Source organism: Glycine max, chromosome 4, assembly GCF_000004515.6.
Source record: "Glycine max cultivar Williams 82 chromosome 4, Glycine_max_v4.0, whole genome shotgun sequence".
Lineage (NCBI taxonomy): Eukaryota > Viridiplantae > Streptophyta > Magnoliopsida > Fabales > Fabaceae > Glycine > Glycine max.
This window is the reverse complement of record NC_016091.4, coordinates 45,482,860-45,509,488: the sequence shown is the minus strand read 5'-3', so window position 1 is coordinate 45,509,488 and position 26,629 is coordinate 45,482,860. Positions and strand designations below refer to the sequence as shown.

The 26,629-nt window shown below is 37.8% G+C and overlaps 1 protein-coding gene across 6 annotated transcripts; it reads left to right on the top strand.

The window, feature by feature from the left end:
- Nucleotides 1-1,995: 1,995 nt before the first annotated feature.
- On the top strand, nucleotides 1,996-24,634 carry LOC100780098 (uncharacterized). Of its 6 annotated transcripts, none has more exons than XM_014774819.3 (28): nucleotides 1,996-2,217; nucleotides 2,305-2,479; nucleotides 2,565-2,692; nucleotides 2,801-2,917; nucleotides 3,177-3,323; nucleotides 3,491-3,859; nucleotides 3,959-4,113; nucleotides 5,782-5,903; nucleotides 6,021-6,112; nucleotides 6,248-6,494; nucleotides 6,573-6,636; nucleotides 7,446-7,609; nucleotides 7,716-7,786; nucleotides 7,884-8,054; nucleotides 8,446-8,517; nucleotides 8,659-8,760; nucleotides 9,106-9,195; nucleotides 21,453-21,528; nucleotides 21,601-21,694; nucleotides 21,816-21,885; nucleotides 22,048-22,227; nucleotides 22,723-22,845; nucleotides 22,935-23,018; nucleotides 23,107-23,291; nucleotides 23,432-23,570; nucleotides 23,655-23,714; nucleotides 23,869-23,973; nucleotides 24,048-24,634. In XM_014774819.3, the coding sequence occupies exons 1-28, from the start codon at nucleotides 2,113-2,115 to the stop codon at nucleotides 24,159-24,161; spliced, it is 3,621 nt and encodes a 1,206-aa protein (XP_014630305.1). In that variant the 5' UTR covers nucleotides 1,996-2,112; the 3' UTR covers nucleotides 24,162-24,634. The 6 variants fall into 6 exon arrangements, with proteins under 6 accessions (XP_014630305.1, XP_014630304.1, XP_014630303.1 ...); XM_041014940.1 differs by having other exon boundaries at nucleotides 1,997-2,217; nucleotides 7,461-7,609; XM_014774818.3 differs by having other exon boundaries at nucleotides 3,491-4,113; nucleotides 23,875-23,973.
- Nucleotides 24,635-26,629: the final 1,995 nt, after the last annotated feature.

Genomic DNA, 26,629 nt, shown 5'->3' with positions numbered 1-26,629 from the left:
TCAATTATTCACTTTTATAGTCTCCCTCCATGTCTTTAGTGAATGTAGGATTGACTCCATGTTGCAAATCATTATTCAACTTCTCAATTACTTCTTTTGGAGTCAAGTTCATAGTTGCATAATCACCAAAACCATCATCTAAACCTAAAATCATATCTTCCTCACTATCATCGAGGTATACATCCGACTTACTCTCACTGTCACTCTTATCATCCATCTCAACTGGACCCTCAATTTCACTCACCCTAACTTCAACATTACTCATGTCACTTTTACCGCCTTGGGTATTTTAAAAACCAATTCCCTCTCAACAATTCGAGGAAGCCCGTCTTCAAACCAACTAACATCACAAACAACCTTTTTAACATAAATATCCAACAATACATTTGTGTCTAACAACATGTTCCTCAAGCTCAACTACATCTATAACCCACTTGATGGCTCTGTATCCACCAAAAGACTTCAGACCATTGTTTCTCCACCATAATGTGACACCATTCTCACAACATAAGTCCTGCTTCACAATACCAAATTTGCAAGTAGGAAGCTAATTTATCAAAATTTGGCATTTTAGTTTCTAGTATTCAACAATTTCTTTTGTTTCATCCACATTTTACTATTAATTATGTTAGTAGGAAAGTCAATAATGCTGTGCATACATTATTTAGATCATCAATTAGTTTTCCTTTATAATCAACTTTCCAAAGTATTTCTCAATTATTGATTCTATCATTGCAATGAATTTGAGTTGATGTTTGGCGGTAAAAAAAAAACAAACATTAGTTAACATTTGTTTATTTATATTTACCGAAGAAACTGAATTTCATTGATTCATATATACATATATATATATATATATATATATATATATATATATGTATATGTATTTATTTAAAATATTTTTTAAACCAATTGCAAGTGTGAAAAATGGTTATTGTTAATTTATTATTATGGATTAATTAAGATTTTAGTCTTTAACTTTTTTAGATTTTATTTTTTAATCCTTTAAAATTTTATTAATTTTTAGTTCTCTATTAATTTTCCGTTAACATTTTTAGTTCTCTATTAATTTTCCGTTAACATTTTTAGTCTCTTATTTGTTTCTATTGATCAAGATTTGTAAAAATAAATGAGAGATTATAGATCAACAAAAAAGTTAAGGGACTATAAATCCTGACAAAAATATTAATAAAGGACTAAAAATTGTCAAAAAAACACTTTTAAAGAACTAAAAATTAAAATATTAAAAAATTAAGGGATTAAAAAATTATTTTAAGCTATTATTATTATTAGTACTCAATTTTGATTCCTTATAATTTAATTCATGAATTTAATCATCTAATTTTTTGTAATTCCATTATTTTAGTACTCAATTTCCAGACTAAATGTTCACTATTACTCATCAACATTGATTGTCACATGTAATGTTTTTATTAGATGTTAATTTCGTGTGCAACCTCCAATAAAATTGTCACAAGTGACAATCAAGGTTCACTAAAAATACTACACGTGATGGTCAATTTAAATAATTAATCATCAAGATTCAATTTAAAGGTTGGGGAAAGATTACAAAAATTTAAGAGACTAAATTCATAAATTAAATTATAGAAAAATAAAATCAAATTTCAAGATACTAGAAAGAGACTAAATTTATAATTTAACTTTATTATTATTATTATGTAAAGTTGTGCTGTTATCTTTCTTTTTTTCCTCGTAAAAGAAGTCTCGAACAACAAAGCATATCCCCCTTCCCCGGCGCAGTGTAAGACGTCACACTAAAATGCGCGACCATCTTGTCCGAATCAATGGCCACATCACTAACCTGCGCCCATCGTGCGGTGCTATGCAGTGTGCACCAAACTCAACTCAGAAGCAGGCACGGCACAACAGTAGGAAGAAAAAGACGAAACAAACAAAAAACACACACACCAACTAATCAATCAATTAATAATTAATTAATAACATGACGCTCCTATATATAACCATAACTAATAAAAAAACAAACAAAAAAAATCATTCATTTCATATCTCCCTTTGTTTCTCTCTTCTCTCTTCTTCTTCTGTGTGTCTGTCGTTGAAGCCAAAACGAAACAACGAAGAAGAAGAAGAAGCATGGTTTCAACGAGACGCAACAGTGGGTCTTTCTCCAACAGTAACAAGAGGTCCTCTTCTTCTTCCGAAGACAAGACTCCTTCCCCTCCCCCTAAGCGCCAAAAGGTTTTGTTTTCTTTTTCCATTTCTTCGCAGAAACCCTATTTCTCGCTCGATTCGCGTTGCTGATTCGCTCCGATTTTTTTTTCTCAGGTCGACAATGGTGCCGCCGCGTCGGAGAAACCGATGCCGGCGGCGGAAAATTCCAAGGAATTGGGCACGCCGGAGCCTCCCGCTGATTCCGTAGAATGCGCCGCTCAGGACGCCCAGATCTCCGGCGCCGCCAGTCCCGACGGCAAGGCCGAGGCCACTCCGCCGATCGCCGATGGTTAGTCTTTGCCGGTCACACTTTTCTCACGTTTATTATTTGTTTATCTTTTATTTTAATTATTTTATTATTATGTGATATGAAGGTTCTACACCGACTGTGGTGGCTGATAAACCTAGGGGTTCGTTCTCTTCTTGGAGTGTACATCCGAAGCAAAACCCAAATTTCGAAGCTTCAGTTCCATGGTGCAGACTCTTGTCTCAGTCTGCGCAGGTAATTTATTTATTTATTGTTATTTGTTTTTGTTTCTGAGTGAAATTGGAGTTCACTCCAAAATCCAGATTTTTGTTTACTTGGAATTTGATTTTGTTGTTGCTGCAGAATCCGAATGTTTTAATTTGCACACCCAACTTTACTATTGGCTCAAGTAGGAGTTGCAATTTTGTGTTGAAGGATCAGACTATAAGTGCAAATTTGTGCAAGATCAAGCACACGCAGGTACATACATCTCAGGGAGTTTGTGATTGTGCTTGGAATGGAAGGGTTAGGTTTTTTTTTCTTTGTTCCGAGCACACACCTTGGCACTATGATTTTTTTACTGGGTTGCTGTTTGAGATGTGAATGAATGCTTGAGTGAAGGTGTGTGCTTGGTTGGCTTCTTTTCTTTTTCTTTTTTCTTTTCTTTATAGTTGTTTGAGGTAAATATCGTAGGATATGTATGTGCAGTATGATTACTGTTGTTTCTGGAAATGATCAGCGCGAGGGAAGTGTCGTGGCTGTGCTAGAAAGTATGGGTAGCAAAGGATCGGTGGTAGTGAATGGGACTCTCGTCAAGAAGAGTACCAGCTGCATGCTTAACTCTGGGGATGAGGTGGTTTTTGGTTTGCTGGGGAATCATTCTTATGTATCCTTTTTATTTTTTTTGCATTTGAATATGGTGTTGGTCTTTCTTCATTACTGTTCTTTTCTAAAGGAGAATAATCAAAATTTTCTATTTGCTTACATGTATTAAGTCATTTTGACCTTTTCTATCTGTGTGTGCATGGGGTTCCTTGATTTATTTTGACCTAGATTTTTCAGCAAATAAATCCTGAAGTTACAGTTAAGGCTGCAGAAATTCAGGGTGGCGTTGGCAAGTTTTTTCAGTTTGAGAGGAGGGCTGGAGACCTGGCTGGAGCTTCTATTTTGGCCTCTCTTTCTAGCCTCAGACCAGAGCTTACAAGATGGAAATCTCCATCTCAGACTGCCAGTAAACCTCAGCAGGGTACAGATGTGTCTAGTCATTCTGTTCTCCCTGATGGTACAGAAACTGAGCTCGATGGCCTGGAAGGCAACTCAGCTCCAAATGTAGCGACTGATAAAGCTTCTGATGTTGGAACAAGTGACAAGAATTCACCTATGGATTGCGATCCAGATGATGCAGGCACAGAGGCAGGCAATGTAAAAATCTCTGGGGTGAATGCTTTCCTAGGGCCTTTCTTCAGGGTTCTAGCTGGATCTACTTGTAAACTGAAATTGAGCAAAAGTATCTGTAAACAGGTATTTGAAGAAAGAAATGGGACGAGGGATGCGCAAGCTGCATCAACTTCGGGTACTTCTGTACGCTGTGCGGTTTTTAAAGAAGATGTCCATGCTGCAATACTGGATGGGAAAGAAATAGAAGTGTCCTTAGACAACTTCCCGTACTACTTGAGGTATAACTAGTAGATGTCTCAGTCAATCCCACGAAACTTTTGGCTTTTTTTTTGAAATTTTACGTATTTGGTGAATTTCAAACTGTCATTCTTTGTTATTCCTTTCATGCATTTTCTTATTATTCTCTTATTTTCAAAAATAATTTCCATTGCATATTTCATGTACGTTTGTTTACTACAAAATTAGTTTTAACACACAATTGCATTATTTAAAATATCATTAAAGTGTAGAAAATTAAACTAATCATTTTTATGTAACAATTACAATTTTGAATTAACTGTAAATTTTGATATCCTATACAAGATAGATATATGGACGTTTCTATGTTAGAGCTGCATTGCTAACAAAGGTTCCATTTGATTAATCTGAATCAACGAGTCTGAAAATTTCTTAAAACAATTGCGAATGATATCAGACATTAAATAGTAATTATGCTTATATCATTTACAATTTTATATTAAGTGGTTTTCTTCCATGATAGTGTGCTGATTTTAATTTATCATTTTATCTATACTTGGTGTATAGATTGATTTAAAAATTTAGATACAACAACAATGTCAATGAACAACTACAACAACAATTAGAATCTGTTCCCTCTATGTGAAGTCAGCTACATGAATCAAATGAGACCATTGTATTCTGTTAAAAATTAGATGATAGAAATTTTTTAAATTCAATTCTAACCCACCCCTACATTTCCCCCTCCAACAACAATGTCAATGACAACAACTACAACAACAATTAGAATCCGTTCCCTCTATGTGAAGTCAGCTACATGAATCAAATGAGACCATTGTATTCTGTTAAAAATTGGATGATAGAAAATTTTTAAATTCAATTCTAACTCACCCCTACATCCCCCCCCCCCCCCCCCTTCTAAACTTGTATTTCTCATAATAAAATGCTCTCAAACAGGTCCTTCCAGAAAACTCAGGTTTTTGTTTTGAAAGCAAAACCTACTTTACCCCTCATCAACCAAAAAACCTTGCAGTTTTTCTGATTCACCCAATACATTTACTAAATATAGATGGTAAGTTGTCAGTTACTCTACGTTATGAGCTGAAATCTGAAGCAGGGACAAATTGATTGTTGAAGAAACTGTACCATATATGTGAAAAAAAAAGATTTAGCTGGAATAATATTTAGGTGAATTGAAATGAGAAAATGCCACGTGGCTTTTAGCAGCAGTTGCTTCATTTATATTATTTTGTATTTGAATTTTGTAGTAAGCATTTGGGTTTTATATCTTGGGTGCTGCTTTTATCAATTATGGTCCAAAATCAATATTTTAGCTTTATCTTTTCATGTTGATTTCTTTTTTTCCGATGTGTATTGATAGGACTTGGCAGTGGCATGGCACGTGGTTGTAAATTTTGAACAAGATTTTAAATTTTGGTCTTTTTTTCATTGCAGTTAATGTGGTCTTACAATATTTCAGTTTGATGTGGTTACTACCATGAGATGTTGCAGCCACATCACTCGATATTGTCCACAATTGAAAGCCTTGATTGTGAAACATTTATTAAAGTTTCTTAGTTTTTTTTTTTTTTTATCATAGACAATTTTTATTTGTGACTTGATTGTCCCTCATGCATTTTGCTCGATTCTCATGCTTATGGCTTCTTGGTTTGGTCATTAATTGTATTTCTGATCATATAATTTTGCAGTGAGAATACAAAAAATGTCCTAATTGCTGCTTGCGTTATACACCTGAAGCATAAAGAACTTGTGAAGTACACCACAGATCTTACAACCATAAACCCCCGTATTCTACTCTCAGGACCTGCAGGTGTGTGCATAATGCATTACGGCTCTCCTATCTCTTTTCTTTTTTAAGGATTTTGTTTTGGTTCTGACTTCCTTCTTTTCAACTCATTGTTTCTCCCAATTACCATTTTTTTTACAGGGTCAGAAATATATCAGGAGATGTTGGCAAAAGCACTTGCAAAATACTTTGGTGCTAAATTGCTCATATTTGATAGCCATTCGCTTTTGGGTGTAAGATAAAGTTTCCTTGTTGCTCTGATATTTAGATTAATCCATGCACACCTTTTTCATTGATGTGCAATTGAAGCATTTTTTCACTGGCAACACTGGTGATGAATCTACATTTATTGTGTCTATTCTTTATAGGGTTTATCCTCCAAGGAAGCTGAGCTGCTCAAAGATGGATTTAGTGCTGACAAATCCTGTGGCTATGCTAAACAAAGTCCTACAGCCACAGACATGGCCAGGTGCATGGATCCATCAGCTAGTGAACCAGAAACGCCTAACTCCTCAAATGCACCTACTCCATATGGCTTTGAGTCTCAACCTAAGTTGGAAGCTGATAATGTACCATCTACCTCCGGGACAGCTAAAAATTGTGTGTTTAAACTAGGTATGTGTGCTTCTTATCTCTATTTAAGGAGCCTTAATTTATCACAAAGGTTGACGTTTTCCATATATAATTCTGCAGGTGACAGGGTAAAATATAGTTCATCTTCTGGGGGCTTGTATCAGCTTCAGACTATTTCTTCAAGGTACAAGTTTGTATTAAATTGTTCTGAACTGGCTTATATTTCTCATAATCTTAATGATACAACTTGTTGTGCGCATTCTTTTGCTTTTAGAAAATGAACTACAGAGATTAAGTTGTCTATCAAGATTACCTATGCAGATCTAATATTTTATACACGATATAGTAGTATACCAGTGTAGCAGGTTGAATTTTTTTAACCAAATTTAACTGTCCTAGCAGACTGCCCTAACTCATGATTGCACCCTGGCAATCCAAATCACTGTAAATAACTAGTTATACAGCACATTTTTTTTTGGTGAATACAATGTATGTTTGGCAATGAACAGACTGTACCACTCATGGGAGATATGGAACTGTAATGTAAGGGGAAGGGTTTTTTTAAGGTGATTACACTGTGAGAATAGATTAAATCTAATGTTAATTTTTTGGTGGGTAACAAATGACACTTCAACCTTAGTCATTGCTTATGCCAAAGCTGCTATTTGTGTAACTGCATAAATGTTATTCTTTCTATCCACTCTAGGTTGCAACTTAAACTTTGCTTAGGGAGAAATGTGGTAGGAAAAAAATGAGAGAAATGAAAATAAGAGTTAGAAACTATTTTTCTTTCTTTTTTGGTAGTCATATAAATGAAGGTAAAAAAATGGAGCAACAAACTTTCATATGCACCTACTGCTTACTTTCAGTTTCACTAAAATGTTATTTCTGGATTGTGTTGTTAAGAACACTATAGTAGTTTTACTGTTTTCTTATATATATTATTTAGCAAACAAAGCAATTGTTTTTATTTTTGGTTATAACTTTGCTCAGCAATCGCATATTCAGGGGTCCAGCTAATGGAAGTCGGGGGAAGGTTGTCTTACTTTTTGATGATAATCCCTTGTCAAAAATTGGCGTAAGATTTGATAAACCCATACCTGATGGAGTTGATCTTGGAGGTTTGTGTGAGCCTGGTCAAGGATTTTTCTGCAATGGTAATGCCCTATCTATCTAATAAATTACCCTTTTAGATGTTTTATATTCTTATCTACAAACTTTATCTTGGTCTTTGATCTTGAACTTGTCCTTTTCTCTTTCCAGTGACTGATCTTCGATTAGAAAACAGTGGCATTGAAGAACTTGACAAATTACTTATTAATACATTGTTTGAGGTCAACTTGTACTCCACCCTCTGATCTAATAAAAATTTCCTCGAATAATAATATATCGTTCGTTAATCTTATAAGAATTTATACATCTTTTTTCCAGGTTGTGGTTAGTGAGAGCAGAGATGCACCTTTCATTTTGTTCATGAAAGATGCAGAGAAGTCTATAGTTGGAAATGGAGATCCATTTTCATTTAAAAGTAGGCTTGAAAATCTTCCGGACAATGTGGTCGTAATAGGTTCACACACTCACACTGACAGTCGAAAGGAGAAGGTAATAACTGTGTTTTTAATGATATCTGTTTTGTAATGCTAGAATGGCATTAAGTGTAGAGGCATTTTAAGCCATCATGTGGATACAATTACAGAAAAAGATTTTAGCAGCCATTTGCATGATAATTTGAGCAAAGTGTTATATGCATACCATTTGGTTTAGGTACCTGAATTGATCAGTTTCCTATGATCTGTAATTTTTAGTAGGTGTGGGTTTAATATATCTGGTTTTATTTTATTAATTGTGAAACTGCGAAAGATGTGCATTGTCAAAATAAGATACAAATTGGATATCTTAAGTATATGATCCTTTGAAATTTTTCTTTCATTCTTGGTCTGTATTAGCGTGTACAAGTGATTATGTTATTGTATTTAACTGCTTTTCCTTGCAGTCACATCCTGGGGGTTTGCTTTTTACAAAGTTCGGAAGTAATCAGACTGCTCTTCTTGATTTGGCTTTCCCGGTAAGAACCATTATCTCCCTTTGTGTATAGTCTTATATTTGAAAGAGCAGAGCACGATTTACCGGTATAGTCTTTCGCATGTATTCCTTCAGGCTTTCTCTGCTACAGTAACATCTCTCCCTTGTTTTCTTTATCTATCAGGATAGTTTTGGAAGATTGCATGACAGGGGAAAGGAGGCCCCAAAGCCAAACAAAACCTTAACTAAGCTTTTCCCAAATAAAGTGACAATTCACATGCCACAGGTTTGTATGTCTTCAATTTTTATCCCTCTCCTTATATAATATAATTGTCAAATTAATTACCAAAATGTTTTAAGTTGTTGGTTGAAGGTATATGAATTGTTCTATTGTTTACATGCCCCCTCATTCAAGATCCTTTAGGCTCGAAGCATGGATAATGCAGACATATAATTATAAATTTCAGTTTCAATTAAAAGAATGGGAGTGCGAAAGATTGAACTCATGACCATTTGGTCATATAGAACCTTTTATACTGTGTCATGATTAAAAAATTCAAAATGTTGGGAAAGGTACATAAATTGTTTTATATCTAACAGTGTTTATTGCATGTTTCTTGATACATTACAGGATGAGACACTTCTAGCATCTTGGAAGCAACAACTCGATCGAGATGTTGAGACTCTTAAAATTAAAGGAAATTTGCACAACTTACGCACAGTAAGTATCTTGTGTGAGCTTGTAATTTTAATCCAAATTGTTTTATAGCAACTTATTATATTATTATTAATATTTTGTTTTAAACCTAACCTTATATTTGGTTTTCAAGAAAACATTATTCTTGTGGATTTTGCGTCTTTCTCATTTTGGATTCATTCTATTTTGCCTGTTGAGCCATCCCTTTCCAAAAAACTATTTTTGTGCCAGTATGTTGGGTTTTATATTTAAATGGGTGACATGGAACAGTGCTACCAGACAACAAATTGGTTGTTCTGGACCTAAGTAAATTTTGTACAAGACAGTTAGGATATAATTTTTGAGCCCGGACTTTCTTTAATGAATATGGATCTAGCTCCTTTAAAGTGAGAAAACAAGGATACATCTGTTGGTTTTAATTATAGTACCTCATAAATGCATTTAACTTTAAATCAATGGTGGATGCAACTTTACTTTCTCACATTGCAGTTTGTGTACTTGCTCGTTTTAGAGGGGGACTAAATTGACTGGATATAATGTTTAACTTCTTGTTCTAAAGTGTCTGAGGCAAGTTTTATTTCATGCTGTCCATCAAATAGTATTCATGGTTACATCATATTTTGGTTGCTGAAATGGGAGCTTCAATGTAATTTCTCATCATAATTTTGATATTATTTCCTTCAAATTAGTGTTAAATGTGGTTGTCTTGACTGATATATGTGTGTGTGTGTGTGTGTCATTTTGCCTTGTTTTTTTTTTTTTTTGCTCAGCAAAAAATATTTAATATATTTATAGGCTAGTACCAGTGGTACTGAAAGTACATAGGAATAAATGTGAATCCTGCTTTTCCAGAATATTGGGAAAGAGCTGGAGACACAATGAAGTGTTACAAGAATTCACCCACACCTGTCCCCCTAATTACAGAACCCTTCCTTCAAATTAGAGGACCATTGGTTAAAGTGAAGAGTGAAATCCTTGTCCATTGCTCTGATCCATGACCATAGTAGGAGTAGAGCATCGTCCAGTAGCTTAGAACCGTAAAATGTTGCATTTTGGAACACCACCTTATTTCTATGCTGCCATATTGTCCAGGTTAAGGCAGTCCACCAGCATTTCCATCTTTTAGACTTAACTCCCTCTGCTAGCTCAGTTCCATGTTGTAAGAAATGGTCCCTAGGATTTTGTGGTAATGCACTGGTGAGATTGACCCATGACATCGATTCCCACCATAAGGGGAGGGTTTTGATACAATTGAAAAACAAGTGATCAGCCCCCTCTTCCTTAATTCTGCAAAAAGGGCACAGCATGTCATCTACTTCTATTTGTCTCCTTCGAAGGTTTGTCTTGGTTGGTAATCTATCCCGAATTAGCCTCCAAGTGAAAACTGCTGTCTTTAAGGGTATTTTGAGTTTCCATATTTCCCCAAAATCATGTTCCTGTCTTTCTTCCATCAATTCCCCCCATAGCAATTCATATCCACTTTTTGTTGAGTAGTGGCCTGCAGGTTCCAATTTCCAGACCCAAGTATCCTCCCGTTCTGGATGGAGTTGCTGCTGTGATATGTCCCCGAGAAAGGTGTCTGCCATTGCCATTTCAGAATCAAAAAGGTTTCTCCTCCAGTTGAGCTGCCATTCCCACCCATTGTTTGTGTATGTCCGCAACTGCTGTATAGTTTGCTTTTGATGGCAGGAAATCTGGTACAGCCTCGGAAATTTGTCTCTTAGAGATAATCCGTTGTTGATCCAGCAATCCTCCCAAAATCTGAATTTGTCGCCCCTACCCACTCTCCATTCAGTTTGTCTTTTGAGAGGAGCATGCTGCTGTAAATGCTGAACTGTCACGAGGTCCTTCCACCAAGTCGAATCATTGCAGCCTTTGATCCCTTCCTCCAGCGCCCTCCAGCCACCATACTTAGAATTCAATATTCTGGCCCAAGGTTCCATTTGTCTGTGGAACATGTCCCATCTCCACTTACCCATCAGTGCTGAATTAAAGGTTCTAAGGTCTTTAACGCCAAGTCCACCTTTGAGTTTAGGCATGCAAGCTGTTTTCCAGTTTACCCAAGCGATCTTCCTATTCTCCGTTCCCCCTCCCCATAGAAATCTTCCTATGCTCCGTTTAGTCATTTTGCCTTGTTGTTATTGCTATTTGCTAAATCTGTTGTTCTGGCAACATTTTAAGACTTATCACTAGGATTACAACAACAAATTTTTATGCCACTAGGTGAGGTTGGCTATATGGATTCTACAACATCATTAGGCTCGATTAAAGACCAAATTCTCTGGGATATTATTCACCATGAGTTCCCTCTAAACAATTCCTTCCAATATTCTTCTTGGTTTCTTTTCTTCCGTTTCATGGGGTTAAAAATCATGCAATCTACTCTTCCTGGTGCTTTCAATGGCCTTCTTTGCACGTGCCCAAACCACATTAGCTGATTTTCTGTCATCTTTTTCTCAATTGGTGCCACACTAATATTTTCTCATATTCAATCATTTCATGTCTTGTCCTTTCTTTTGTGGCTACACATCCATTACTAGGATTTTTTTTTTGCACAGCAAAAATCAGATAGTATTATATATAATTCAGTACTAGGTGTACTGAAGAGAGGATAAAAAGATACAAGGCAGAAAATTGCCTAGCCCATCTATAAGATACATAAGCACATTAGCTGAAACCAAAAAGGAAACAACCCCCTAAGACAGCTCCTCCTTCAAGTTAGTAGACCATTGGTTGAAATGAATATGGAAATCTTTGTCCATACATTTTAACCATGACCAATTGTGGAATAAAGCTTCATCCATGATTTTTTCGGGGTTGAAAATCTGGTTATTAAAAACCACTGAATTTCTATGCTTCCAAATATTCATGGATAGAGCTATCCAAAGCACTTCCCATCTCTTGTCTATATAGCTCTTGCTGTTCCAATGAGAGAATTGTATGAAATGATTTTTAGGGCCAATGGGGAAAGGGCCCACTCTATTAACCCAGCTCAAAACCTCCCACCAAAGACTCCTAGTTCTTGTGCAAGAGAACATGACGTGGCCAACACTTTCCTCCTCAACATCACATAAAGGGCATCTATAAGAAGGTAGATCCACCTGCCTCCTTCTCAGATTTGTCTTAGTAGGCAATCTATTTTTGAAAATTCTCCAAGAGAAGGCACTTGCTCTTGGAGGAATTTTCAGATTCCAAATAATCCTGGAAGCACTGTCTTCATTATCAGAACTGCCATCATCCTTCAAGAGGTTGTAGGCTGACTTTGTGGAATAAGACCCACTAGGATCAGCCCTCCAAGTAAGAGAGTCCATACTAGAAAGGTGGATCTGAACACCATCAATCTCATCCATGAAAGCTGCTACCATATCGATTTCATGATCAAAGAAATTTCTCCTCCAATGCATCTTCCAATCCCATCTATTGTCAACAAATTGACCCATTAGGCTGATAGTAGAGTCCTGCTGATAACTCACTTGATACAGAGCAGGATATTTGTCTTGGAGGGTTAAGTCATCCCCCCTCCACTTATCCTTCCAAAACTTGATTTTGGCCCCATTACCCACCTTTCACCTCAAGTTACTGATCAAACTATTGTGGTGCTGCTACTGGAAGACAGATTTTAAATCCTTCCACCAAGGAGAAAAGTCTGCACTGTTTCTGCCATAGAGTAAAGCGTTCCATCCTCCATATTTGGACAGTAAGGTTCTTGCCCAAAGCTGGTTCTGATTATTCGCCAGCTCCCAACCCCATTTGCCAAGCAAGGCCTCATTAAACTTGTTCAAGTCTTTAATTCCTAACCCCCCTTTGATCTTAGGAAGACAAACTGTATCCCATTTGACCCAAGGGATCTTGGTTGTCTCATTGCCACCTCCCCAAAGAAAGTTTCTCTGAATAGATACTATCTTATGAACTACTTTTTTGGGGATTCTGTAAAAAGACAGCAAGTAAATGGGCAAAGCTGTTAAAACAGAATTGATGAGGGTTATTCTGCCACCCATAGAGAGACATCTATGCTTCCAAGTTGCAAGCTTGGCCTCAAACTTGTTGATGATAGGCTGCCAAACACTCCAGCTTTTAGGGCTTGACCCCACTGGAATTCCAAGATAAGAAAAAGGAATAACCAGCTGGCTGCAGTTAAGAAAATGAGCTGCATCTCTACACCAACCCTCTGATTTGCCCAAACAGCCAAACTGACTTTTAGCATAATTGATCTTGAGGCCTGAAACCATCTCAAAACATCTCAGAATAGACTTTAAGACTCTAACATTGGCCGAATTTGCAGTTCCGAAAAACAAAGTATCATCTGCATATAGCAGAATATTGACATCCATTACTAGGATTGTTGTTGTTTAAAAAAGAATTTAGGTTTGTATTGTAGTCTTTGGATATTGGAAATGCAATTATGGCCATGCTAGGTTTAGTCTTCTGTATGATTCTAAATGTTGTGTCTTTATGGTACTATTTTATATCTTATGTGACAAAGTGGGGACTGGGGCTGCAATTTATTACTTTGTTGTTCTGCAGGTCTTGTGCTTACACATGTTTTCCTGCTTTAGGATTACTGCTATTGTTCTAGTGAAATCTTTTGTTCTGTGCATATTACCCTTGATCGCTGGCTGCGTAAGTTATGGACTTAAAATAGAGGGGTGAGGGCACACCCCCCACACCCACCCATCCACCCACCCAAAAGATAATAATAATAATAATAATAAAGTGGTATGATTATGAAGGGTTAAGAATTATGTAAGTTTCTTAATGGAACTTAGGCCTGTATCTCGAGGAGTCGGGGTGTAGTACTAATGATGACAGTATAGTCCTTTGTAGTTAATTCCTTGTTACTTTTAGAAAGTATTCGAGTTTCATTGTATCATTGATTTTTTTTTTTGCTCAGCAAACTTAATATATTATAAATGAGTACTAGAGGTACTAAATAATACAGTTTTAGAGACATATCATATGTAGTTTGGGTACAGACATTGATAACACAAGCTGAAAGATCCCACACTACTTTAATTGAACATGGAAATAAATTATATTCCTGTGCTGCTGTCCTAAGAAATCCAGTTTTGAGATTTGAGGACCACTGATTGAAATGAAGAGAGAAATTTTTTTCCAAGCATCTGAGCCACGTCCATAAAAGAAACACTGCATCTTCCATTAGTTTATGAGCGTTGAAAATAGCATTGGAGAAGATGATGTTGTTCCTGTGCTTCCAAATAGAATAAGTCAGAGCTAACCACCACCACTGCCATCTGTTTTCCTGCAATCCTTCAAACACTCCATTTTTTTTTTTGAACTGCAAAGATATATTATATTAATAGATAAAGAGTACCAGGGGTACTACATAACAACACAGGATAGTAACTCTCCTGTAAAATAACATAAGAACAGCAGCCCAACAAAATCACCACAAACCCAACCCTACAAAGCAAACTCTATAAAAAAGCTATAGACATTGCTGAGGACCATTGGTGAAAAGGAACATTGAAATCCCTTTCCCACCCCTTCAGCCAAGACCACGTGAGGACATGAATATGCTGTATAAAGTGCTGACCCGGATTATATGGGAAAGCCCCCACCAGACTCACCCAAGACTGACTCCCACCATAGAGGGCTAACTTTACTGCAATGAAAGAATAAATGACTCGCGGTCTCGTCCATTGATCTGCAAAGAGGACACAAGTACTCTTGTAACTCAACTCGCTTCCTTTTCAAATTGGCTTTAGTTGGCAATTTGTCTTTGATTAACCTCCACGCGAACATAGCCACTTTCGATGGAACCCTAAGCTTCCATAATTCCTTGAACTGTCCATCCTGCCCTTCTCCCGTTATGTCATGACGAATTACCTTATAAGCATTCCTAGCCGAATAACAGCCACTATGCTCTGCCGCCCACTTCCACTGGTCACATAAGTCCGGTCTAATTCTGAACCCTTCAACCTGTTGGAGGAAAGCTACCGCCATGTCTATCTCACTATCAAACAAAGGTCTCCTCCACTGAAAATGCCACTCCCACCCACCTTCTTTGAAAGCTCCTAATTGTTGAATGAAATGTTGTTGTTGAGCCGATATGGTGTACAATCTAGGATATTTCTCTGCCAAGTTGTTGTCTCCGCCTATCCACCTATCCTCCCAAAACTTAAACTTGTCCCCACACCCGACCTTCCACAATATCGACCTATTCAGCTGCTGGCCCTGATGCAGGTTTTGATTTACTATCTTTAGATCCCTCCACCATAATGATTCGGTACTAGCCCTCGAAGCTCCATCAAGACTCCTCTAACCTTCATACTTTGATTCAAGAACTCTTGACCAAGTCTCCCCCTGATTCTGAAACAGTTCTCATTTCCACTTTCCTAGTAATGATGTGTTGAACGAGGTGATATCCTTGACTCCCAGTCCTCCTTGTTCCTTTGGCAAACACACCGTTTCCCACTTGATCCAAGGAATCTTGTGTTGATCAGACGCACCACCCCATAAAATATTCCTCTGTAATCTGATTATCTTGTCGACCACCTGTCTAGGGATCCTGAAAAAAGATAGAAAATAAATTGGAATAGATGTTAGCACTGAATTTATGAGAATCACTCTCCCCCCAAAAGACAAATGTCTTTGTTTCCATCTCGCTAGTTTTCTCTCGCATTTAGTGATTGTAGGTTCCCAAGTCTGACATCTTCTAGGATTAGCACCAATAGGGATGCCAAGGTATGTGAAATGAAAAGACATCAATCTACAGTTGAAATAATTGGATGCACCATAAGTCCATTGATCTGGCACCCCAAAGGCCCCGCAACTACTTTTGGCGAAATTTATCTTTAACCCCGATGCTAGCTCAAAAGCACGTAGTATTGCTTTGATTGCTCTTACATTCTCCATAGTTGCCTCTCCCAAAAATATGGTGTCATCTGCATACTGGAGCAGGCTAACCTCAACCTTCTTTGTGCCCACTAAGAATCCCCTGTATAATCCTCCGTCAATTGCTTTTGACATTAGACCACTCAAACCTTCTGCAGCAATATTGAATAAAAGGGGTGATAACGGATCTCCCTGTCTGAGTCCTTTCTGTGGATAGAACTCCTTCGAAGGGCTTCCATTTACCAAGACCGAGATGGAAGCTGATTTTAGACATCCCTGTATCCACTGAATCCACTTTAGACCAAATCCCAATCTCCTCATCATGTAAATCAAGAATTTTCAAGACACGGAATCATACGCCTTCTCATAGTCCACCTTGAAAACCATGCACGGTTTTTGGCATCTTTTAGTCTCTTCAACTACTTCATTTGCAATCAGCACACTATGGAGCATATGTCTGTCTTGTATGAATGCTGACTGACGTTCGCTAATGATGTAGGGCATAACTCTCTTCAGTCTATTAGCCAACACTTTAGCAAGTATCTTACATGTACATCCTATGAGGGAGATAGGCCTGTATTCATTTAGCCCTTGAGGGTCCGCCACCTTTAGGATTAAAGCTATGAAAGATACATTCAAGCCCCTCGGGAAGACTCCATTGACATAGAACTCGTCAAAGAATCTAAGGAAGTTTGGTTTGATGACTTCCCAAAATTGCTTAATGAATTTGAAATTAAGCCTGTTCGGGACCGGGCTTTTATCATTTCCATAGCTCCAAACAGCCCTTTTTATCTCCTCCTCCTGAAAGTGCTCCACTAACATGGCATTCTGCTGAAAATCAATGGTATTGAAACTGATCCCATCCAATGTTGGTCTATCAAAATCTGTTTCTTGGAACCTTTGTGAGAAAAACCTCCTAACTTCTTCCTCTTTGAGCGGGCTCATCCTTCCACACTCCATCAACCATCACTCCATTTTAACAATTGGACCGCCTCCTGGAATTTATCAGCAAATGAAAATATCTCGAATTGCAATCTCCTTCCTTAATCCACTTGGATCTTGCCTTCTGTCGCAACAACGACTCATGTGTTTGGGCTGCCTCCCATACCTCCTGCTGAAGCTTCTTTCTGAGCACTCGCTCGTTGTCATCTAACTGCCTGTCTGCTGTTTCCTCTTCTAGTTTATTTAATTCTTCCTCTATCTTCTTGAAATGGCTGAAAGTGTCTCCAAATTGATCATTATTCCACGTCTTTATCTTCTGTTTGAGAGCTTTGATTTTGTTTTTTAAAACATGACCCCCCCCCCCCCCCCCCCCAATCCACTCTGAGGGTTGGACGACCAACTTTCGGACACCAGTTTCTTGAAAGATTTATCAGATAACCAGCAATCCAATAGTCTGAAGGGTTTTGGGGCCCAATCGATGCTTTTGGATCTAAGCAATACGGGACAATGATCCGAGAAGTTCCTGACCAGTGCAGTTTGGACTGACCAAGGCCATTTGGAGAGCCACTTTGGGGAAACGAAGGCTCTATCCAACTTGCTTTTAGCTGTACCGTTCGGTCTAAACCAAGTAAATCTCTTTCCCACCCATGGCACTTCTTCTACCTCCAACTCCTCCATCCAATTATTAAATTCCCCGATGCTTCCATCCACCAGCCCCCTCTGCGAAGACCCCATTCTTTCTCCACGTGTCCTGATGTTATTAAAGTCCCCTAGAATACACCAATGTCCACTCGGATTCTGGTTTTTCAGCTGACAGACTTTATCCCACAACACCCTTTTGTCTTGCAGATTACATGGGGAATAGATATTTATGACATGCACTGATTGCGATTCTTGACCCCACTTCCCTGACAACAATATGAATCCTGCTCCAACTGATCTACTCTCCACCTTAAAAGAATTTTGATTTCATATACAGAGAATGCCCCTCTGGGCAATGGGGTACGAAGTTTTTATACAGAGAATGCCACCAGCTGAATTTACTGATGGAGCAGCCTCTCAACTGAAATCAGAATTCCCCCATAATGCCTGACACATATTCTTTTCCTTTTTTGTTTCTTGTTAACATAAAAGGTCAATATGATGCTCTTTAACCATCCTTTTGATTGCTGACCATTTAACCCCCCTCCCTAACCCTCTTACATTATAAGAGATGATATTCATGAGACCCTTCCCCTGCCTCCCAAGCTAGCTGCCTCTTCTCCATCTCTTTCCTCCATGTCTGTCAGTTGTTGAACATAATCTCTTTGAGATGTACCTGTTTTTAGCCCCAATTCATTGATCATTTTCCACACACTTTCTACATGAGGATCAAATTTTTCCTCCTGGAGCTGATTTTCATGCCTTTTGTGTGATGATGAGATTTCTGTTTGTATTTGGTGGTTGGCTGATCCATGTCCATCGTTATTCTGCTGAAATGGTCCGTTTTGAACACGCTCTGGGCTTGAGTCAGCTTGATTCGAAATGGCAGCACCGTTGTGGGCTTTTGCTTTTTTGTTGTTCCCTTTACGGGAATACGCTAACATAGGAGTTGAAAGCGGTGCTGTTTTTAAAACTGGGCCTTTTTTATGAGTAGAACATGTTTTAGGGGGGGTGTCAATAGCACGGCCCAAATCCACCAACCCCATCACCTCCTTGTCACGTGACTTGGGTGAGGGTGATTCAAAACTGCCTTTATCTTCCTCGTAAGCATCTCCTCCAACGTTTCTTGTCGCCCCCTATTTTCGTTTTCGTGCAAACTGTCCTTGCCGACAGAGCTGACACTCCTCCCTAGGTCATCTTCATCCCTAAATCGCTCCTCCTTTCTCCCTGCGTCACTAGTGCCTCTTTATCCCTGCTCTGCATGCGCCGAGCACCTGTCAGCGCTTTGTTCGATTGTTTGACGACCTGTCGGACAATAGCTTTGTCCTTTGGGTCGTGTCCGCTGCTTTGCCCAATCGCCTCTCTGTTTTGGCCCGCACCGCCTGATTCCGCCGTCGGTTTTTCTGTCTGAGCAACCTGCATGATTCGCCATCCGTCTTCCCTGCACAGCGACCTCTCCTCGTCGCCACCCCTGTCCTCTGTACCGTCAACGATGACCGTCTGGGCTCGAGCTCCCCCTTGGGTCTTTGATGACCCATTGTTGCCTCTCCCATTGCGGGTCTTGTCATCACACCCCGACACTCCCTCCATTGCCATGTCCTCCATAGCTTCTGCCTCCAAGCTCACTCCCCCACTGTTGCTCCTATGTTCTCCACCACGTTCGCTGCTCGAAGTTTGTGCCTCCACCCCTGTATCTCGCCTTCAGACCACACTTCATCATCGCCTTTGTTGGAGTTGATCTCCTCAGATGAGTTGAAGTCACGCTCCCGCCTTAGCTGCCACCTAGCTCCTGGAGGCCCACTCTCCTTCGTTATGTGCACCGAAAAAGTCTCTCCCTGTATCTGGACATTTACCGTGTGTTGGATCAGCGGTTTCCATGACGTTTTGATTAGCGTCAAACCTCCTTTGTTCCTCTATACTCTCATCAGCATCCACCAGCTCACCTATACCCGCGACTATCTGCTTAATGTGATACCTATCCTATGCTACCAAAGGTATTCCCCAACATTGGAGCCAAGTCAGTCTAAAGCCAGGGTGTAGATTTGGATTCCACTTCTCTATTGAGTAGAACAAATCGCCCCATCCTTCATCTTCTTCGTTGAACATTCTCTCCGCTTTCTCTTTTGTGAGGGCCAGTAACAAGATCATATCATCACCGATGTACTTTGGTGATATGTTTTGTCCGCCATCCCACCATATGCCATCTTCTATCCTATCAAAACCTGCTAGGTTTTTCAGTCTACCCACCCAGGCCTCCTTGAGCCACTATTTGCCTGTCAGCGGTATGTCAAGGTTCACTTCAGATGTGGAATTGGAACTTGTATATTCGAGTTTGGTTGGTATTCTCCTTTGTGCTGGTGTTGGGGTATTCCGATTGACCACCTCCGCATACGACTGTCGCTGGACTCCCATCTTCGTTCCTGATATCCTGCTCAGGTACATTTCTCTTCTCCCCTTTTGTGGTTGTCTGGTCTCTGCTCTTCCCCTCTCTACTGTTTGTGGCTCTCCCTTCTTTGCTCTCCCATATTTGGAAACATTAACATTCATCTTCAATCCTCCGAACACCATGTTGTCCAATTGCTGTTGAAGCTGATGCATATCTCTCACCCCCTTATACCTCACGAAACCATATCTCCTTCCTTGGTTGTTTCTTTTCTGGGGTATGAAAACCTCTCGCACATCTCCTTTCTGTTTAAAATGGAACCATAACTCTTCTACTGTTGCATCTTCAGGGATCCTCGTAAAATAGAAAGAAATGACGTCCTTATGGTCTCTCCAATTCGCTCGCATGTAGGATTGACGCTGTCCTGTTGTTATCCCTTCGATGGTCAGACGGGAACCCTCCATCGTTTGTAACCGGCACTCTCTCTCCTCTCTTTCCTAGTCCTAACTCTCTCCCACCCACTGTTTCTCTCTCTACTCTCTCTCTCTATACTCTCTCTCTCTCTCCATATCGGCAACATCTCATTGTATCATTGATGCATCTAGTTTTTACAGACAATTTTTATTTAAGACATAGCACCCAAATTATAGTACCATCTTTGTTGGTAATGTCAATGGATGCCCTGTTTAATATAAGAAAGCATCTTTCATTTAGTAACTCCATCTTAAATCTTCCTCTCTAAATTCTGATGTAAGGGAAGGGAGAATTAGATAGGGACAGATAGTTGGAAGGGATTAGTTTGTTAGTTGGAGGATGATAGTTAAATAAATAGGCGAGGATAAGGATGGAAGGGGCATTCAGAGAATTAGAAAATTTCTAAAGAAAGCCTTGGAGGAGAATTGTTTCTGCTACTCTCTATTGTTCAATAAAATTGTACATTTTTGGGTGTTATTGTTACTTGTTAGGGCAAAGGGGAATGGAAAAGTACCCTTACAGTAGTTAGTTAGAGGGGGTTAGTTAAATAAATAGGAGGATGTAAGGAAAGAGGGAGCATTCTGAATTATCCGCATTTGGGAATTGAACAAATCGTAGAAAGGGGAAGCCCTTGAGATTAATCCTCTCCTTTTCTTTGTTTTCATTCAATATTAATAATAAAATCATTCTATTCTCATATTCTGTTATTGGGTTCCTAACAACTCTTTCATACTGTGATATAGACTAAGCTAATATGAGAAACAGGATGCACCTTAAATAACTAGAAGCTAGACAAAATGGCTGTTTGATATGGCTATTTTGTCAGAGTTGCTAATTGCCGTCTGTCAGCTATCATTCTGTTTCTTCTTTTTGTCTCCTTAATTCATCATGTATTATACATTTAGTATTTGACCATGTTGAGCTGTGTAGACTATAATTGCTGTTATGATGTTCTTAACTGTTTTTCATTTAATTTTATTTATAGGTTTTGAGCCGATGTGGGGTGGAATGTGAAGGACTAGAGACCTTGTGCATTAAGGATCAGACACTTAGTATTGAAAGTATGTTCTACCAGTATGTGCTTAAGGTTTTGCTGCTTAAATATCTCCTATAACATTTTTGCTATATTGCAGATGCAGAGAAGATAGTTGGTTGGGCTTTAAGCCGCCATCTCATGCAGAATGCTGAAACTGATCCTGATGCAAAGCTTGTGTTGTCTTGTGAGAGGTAATTATTAGCTTGCACAGCTTGTTATTTAATATACATACATACTTACACACACACACACATAACACTTTTAGGTTGTCTTATGTTATTAATCATTAGTTATTAATTTTTATTCTACCAGCATCCAGTATGGGATTGGGATCTTACATGCTATCCAGAATGAGTCGAAAAGCCTGAAGAAGTCTCTTAAGGTGATTGTTATGGACTTTTGCTGCTTTGATTGTGAGAGATAGTGACATCCAGTAGTTTGTTCCCAACTTACTGCTTGGAAGTTATTCTGTTGATAGAGTTTAATCAATTTATTTCATGAATGTTGTGTTCTGAATTATCCCTCTTATGTTTTTTGAAATCAGGATGTTGTAACAGAAAACGAGTTTGAAAAGAGGCTTTTGGCTGATGTTATTCCACCTAATGACATTGGTGTTACTTTTGATGATATTGGAGCTCTTGAAAATGTCAAGGATACTTTGAAGGAATTGGTTATGCTTCCTTTACAGAGGCCCGAGCTATTTTGCAAAGGGCAATTAACCAAGGTTTACTTTACAGATTGAAACACATTCTATCATTTAACATGCATTCTCTGTGTCTATTGACAGTAGGAGTTAGATTCCATTGTTGTTGCTGATAAAAAAAAAAGATTCCATTGTTGTTTGTTTCCTTCCCTGCTTTTCACTAGTTTTATTTTTTTGTTAAAAAAGTTGATTGACTGATGAAAGAAAAATAAATAATCTGACCCAACTCATGATATCTCATTTTTGGTAGTCTTTACATGTGGTAAAGGCCTTTCTGCAAGCATGTAAATCATGTAATTTAAAATTTCCATGAAACCATTAAAGCTAAGAGCATCGATGAATGCAATTGGTTTAAGAAACTGGTTTTAGGAGAGCTTTGGAGCTGTTTCCTCAACATTGAAATAAATTTTTATTCCAGTAAAAATCACAAACATTAAAGTAATGTGAAGTTGTAGGCCTTCTCTTGTCAAATTATTATCATTTTTATATTGTGATTGTGAATTGCCTTCCATGCAGCCGTGCAAGGGTATCCTATTATTTGGTCCCCCTGGAACAGGTAAGACAATGCTTGCAAAGGCAGTTGCTACCGAAGCTGGTGCAAATTTCATCAACATTTCCATGTCAAGTATCACATCTAAGGTTAAATTTGCTTCACTGGGTTTATTTTAATGTCTCTGCTATCAGTTAGTTGTTCATTTTATCTGTGTTCTTTTCCCATTTTGCTTCAGTGGTTTGGTGAGGGTGAAAAGTATGTCAAAGCTGTTTTTTCCCTGGCTAGTAAAATTGCTCCTAGCGTGATATTTGTTGACGAAGTAAGCCTTTTGCACAAATGTTTTTAATTTGTATCAATTCATCTGCTGCAAAATAAATCAGTTAAAACTTGTATGGCTTCTTGTATAGGTTGATAGCATGTTGGGCAGGAGGGAAAATCCTGGGGAGCATGAGGCCATGCGAAAGATGAAAAATGAATTCATGGTGAACTGGGATGGCTTACGCACAAAGGATACTGAGCGAGTTCTTGTGCTTGCAGCCACTAATAGGCCTTTTGACCTAGATGAGGCTGTCATTCGGAGGCTGCCTCGGAGGTGAACTCCATGTTCAACTGCTCTTCAATTCCTTCTTTTTTGCTCTTTTTTGGGAAGGGAGGGGGGTGGTGGGGGTGGGTAGGGTGTTAATGGAACTAATAAATGTTCGAAGTTTTCTTAATCTTATTGGTCTTCTGCAGATTAATGGTAAATTTGCCCGATGCTCCAAATAGAGCAAAAATATTAAAAGTTATACTGGCAAAAGAGGACTTGTCTTCTGATATTAATATGGATGCAATTGCAAGTATGACTGATGGATATTCCGGAAGCGATCTAAAGGTTATGGGTGTTCCTTTTTATTTAACCCAATACTTTTTTTAAATTAAGGTTATGGGTGCCTTCATGCTTGCTCTTTTATTGCAGAATTTGTGTGTAACTGCTGCACACCGTCCAATTAAAGAGATATTAGAAAAGGAGAAAAAGGTATGGCTTTCTGCAATGACGACTTAGCAGTATGCTAGTTTTTTTTTTTTTTTTTTTTAAGTTTTTCATTTTTCTCGATTGTAAACATAGTTAGAATGGTCTGAGCTTGCATGAATCATTCTTACTTAATGTATAATTTGTTGATGCATGACAGGAACAGGCTGCTGCTGTATCAGAAGGTAGACCTGCTCCAGCATTAAGTGGAAGTGCAGATATCCGATCTTTAAACATGGAAGATTTCAAATATGCTCATCAACAGGTATATAAAAAGGAAATTTCTTTCATGCAAGATCCTTCCTAAAAAATAAAAAAATAACTGTGATATTGAAGCAGGTCTGTGCAAGTGTTTCTTCTGAATCCATAAATATGACCGAGCTTCAACAATGGAACGAACTATATGGTGAAGGTGGTTCAAGAGTTAAAAAAGCATTAAGCTATTTCATGTGATAAACCCTTTGTACAAACGTTTCTCCCATTGCTGCCTGTCTAGAAGCCTGCGTATATGAAGCTTTTTGCCAGCCTCATAATGCTTGCGGGGCTTGATGCTGAGCTATTTCGTCTATAAAAATGAAATATAGGTTTTTGAAGTACCTTTTTTTTTTCTCTCTTTTTTAAACCCTAACCTGTGGGATGTTGGGTTTTGAAAGGAGTGGAGCCTTACAGAATTTTGGCCAGGCTCTGCTGCATGTATTTTGTTCCTCATCCCCTGGCTGCCACCTCTAAAAGATGTGTGTGTTGAAAGTGTCGCACTAGAAAAAAGAAGAGTCATATGACCATGTGAAAGTATTTATTGGCCCTCCGCTAAAACAATAAGCATTTAGATCATCCCTGCTTTCTGTTTACTGTACATATGCATGATAGAGCTCCCTTTAGTCGAATTTCCTTAAGAATGTAAATCAATGAAAAATTTGTTGGACTTATGCGATGGTTCAATTCTTTCAGTGTTTACAACTAATATTTATTAAATGCCTTTTTATATAACATTTTATATCAACATAATGTGAATTGGATTAACTATGGTTTTACAGCATCAAGCCTGCAAAGGATAGATGGGTGTTGTAATGATGCTAAATAAGCAGCTTAACAGTAATTTTGAGGTAGACTAGTTGCTAATGTTTTACTTTTTTTTTTATTTGTTGGTTCGTCTAAAATGAAAAGAAAAAAAATGTTGCTAAAGAACATGTTTTCAATAATATTTTTCAAAATACATTTTTACTATCAGGCAAATTGGATGTTGATTACATCAAATGAAGTGTGGGTATCAGATTTTACATATAGTTTATGTAATAATCGTGTCAAAGGTCAAATATAAAATCATCCAACAACAGTGGGTTGTTATAATAAGTTGTGAACATTCCTCTTTTCTAATGAAAAAATAATGTAAGAAATTTGTTAATCGCTCTATTCTAATGAAAAAATAATGTAAGAAATTTGTTGCCTCAGCGTGAAGGTCCATAGGTCTGTCATGCTTTGAACAAATGAACATGCCAGATGGAATAAAGAAATGTGGAAGAAAATTTGAAGCCGAACAAATCAAAGATTTAAATACCAAGGTGCCGTAAAAAGGTGTGCCTTGTAAAATTGGAGAAATGCTATTATAACTTTTAATAGATCTTTGTTGGTTTTTGTTTTGGAGTTAGTGTAAACCTTTTACACTGTTTTTGCTTTTCATGGAAAAGAAAACTAGGACGATTGGCTTTTTATAAAATAATAAGGACTAACGGAAGGTTTTTAAAATTTCAGGACTAAAAGTTTAAGTATCTTACGATTTTTGTTCACCTATGGTTGCTGAATTTATTGGGCAGTGAATGGCATTGCTTTATTGGTCAATTTATTGGGGCAGCGAAGACATTGTTTTGTAAATTATTGGAAGTCGCTATTTATACCTTGGGTTTTGCTCTTTATACCTCCATTTGTTTAATTTTTATATTTCCAAAATACCTCTCTTTCCTTTTCCCTATTCCCTTTCACCTTCACCCTCCTACCATCCTTTCAATCCCACCATCACACCCACCATCCATGATTCCCTTCTTTAACTTACCTTCACGGCTTCACCCCTCCCCTTACCTACAAACTTAGAGCCTTTGAAGAGGGAGAGATACAATGGCTTTTCCTTGTTTTTGTATAAGTGGATAACAACTTAATAATGGTTTATATAAATAAGCCGTCAACTAAATGGAAAATAAGAGAAAGTCATGGTGACTTTTCATCCTTAAGTGGCCGATTCCATTTCCTACCTATCTCCACCATCTACGCCCCTCCTCTCATTTTTCTCCTTTTTTTTTTCTCTCTCTTGAAAGTTGTCTTGGGCCACCATGGACTTCTATTTTTTTATTCTTTATAAATCATATGGAAAATAATTTCCGTAATATAGTTTTAGGGAACAAGTTTCGTTAATGTATTGCATTAATGAGACTATTTCTCTTAATATAATTAATATATTATGGAAATTAGTTACCTTTATAGAAAAATATGTTTCGAAAGCTCGAAAAAATATTTTTATAAGAAAAACAAAATAACAGGTTAGTGGTGCAAACTACAAAGGGATGTGAATACAACTTACAAATTGGATAGATGACAATTAACTTTTATTGATATTATTCAACCCATCTTATATCTCATAAATTTGATAGAGGTTAGTAATTATCAAACAAAGCAAGCAACAACCGACACAGCTAATTTGGGACTTCCAAAAAGTTACAACCTTTTGGAACCGACATTAACTGGCTATTTTATTTTAGTGTTAATAGTCACACACACTCTAAACAGACAACAAATAGAAAGCCAACTGAATTAATTGGGTTTTAAATGTACCCTAAGTGGGTTGCGGCCAAATAATTTTTAATATTGCTTGAAAAATCCTAAGTCAAGTTGCATATTGAGTTTTTTTTCCCCCATTTTTGGTAAAAAAATGA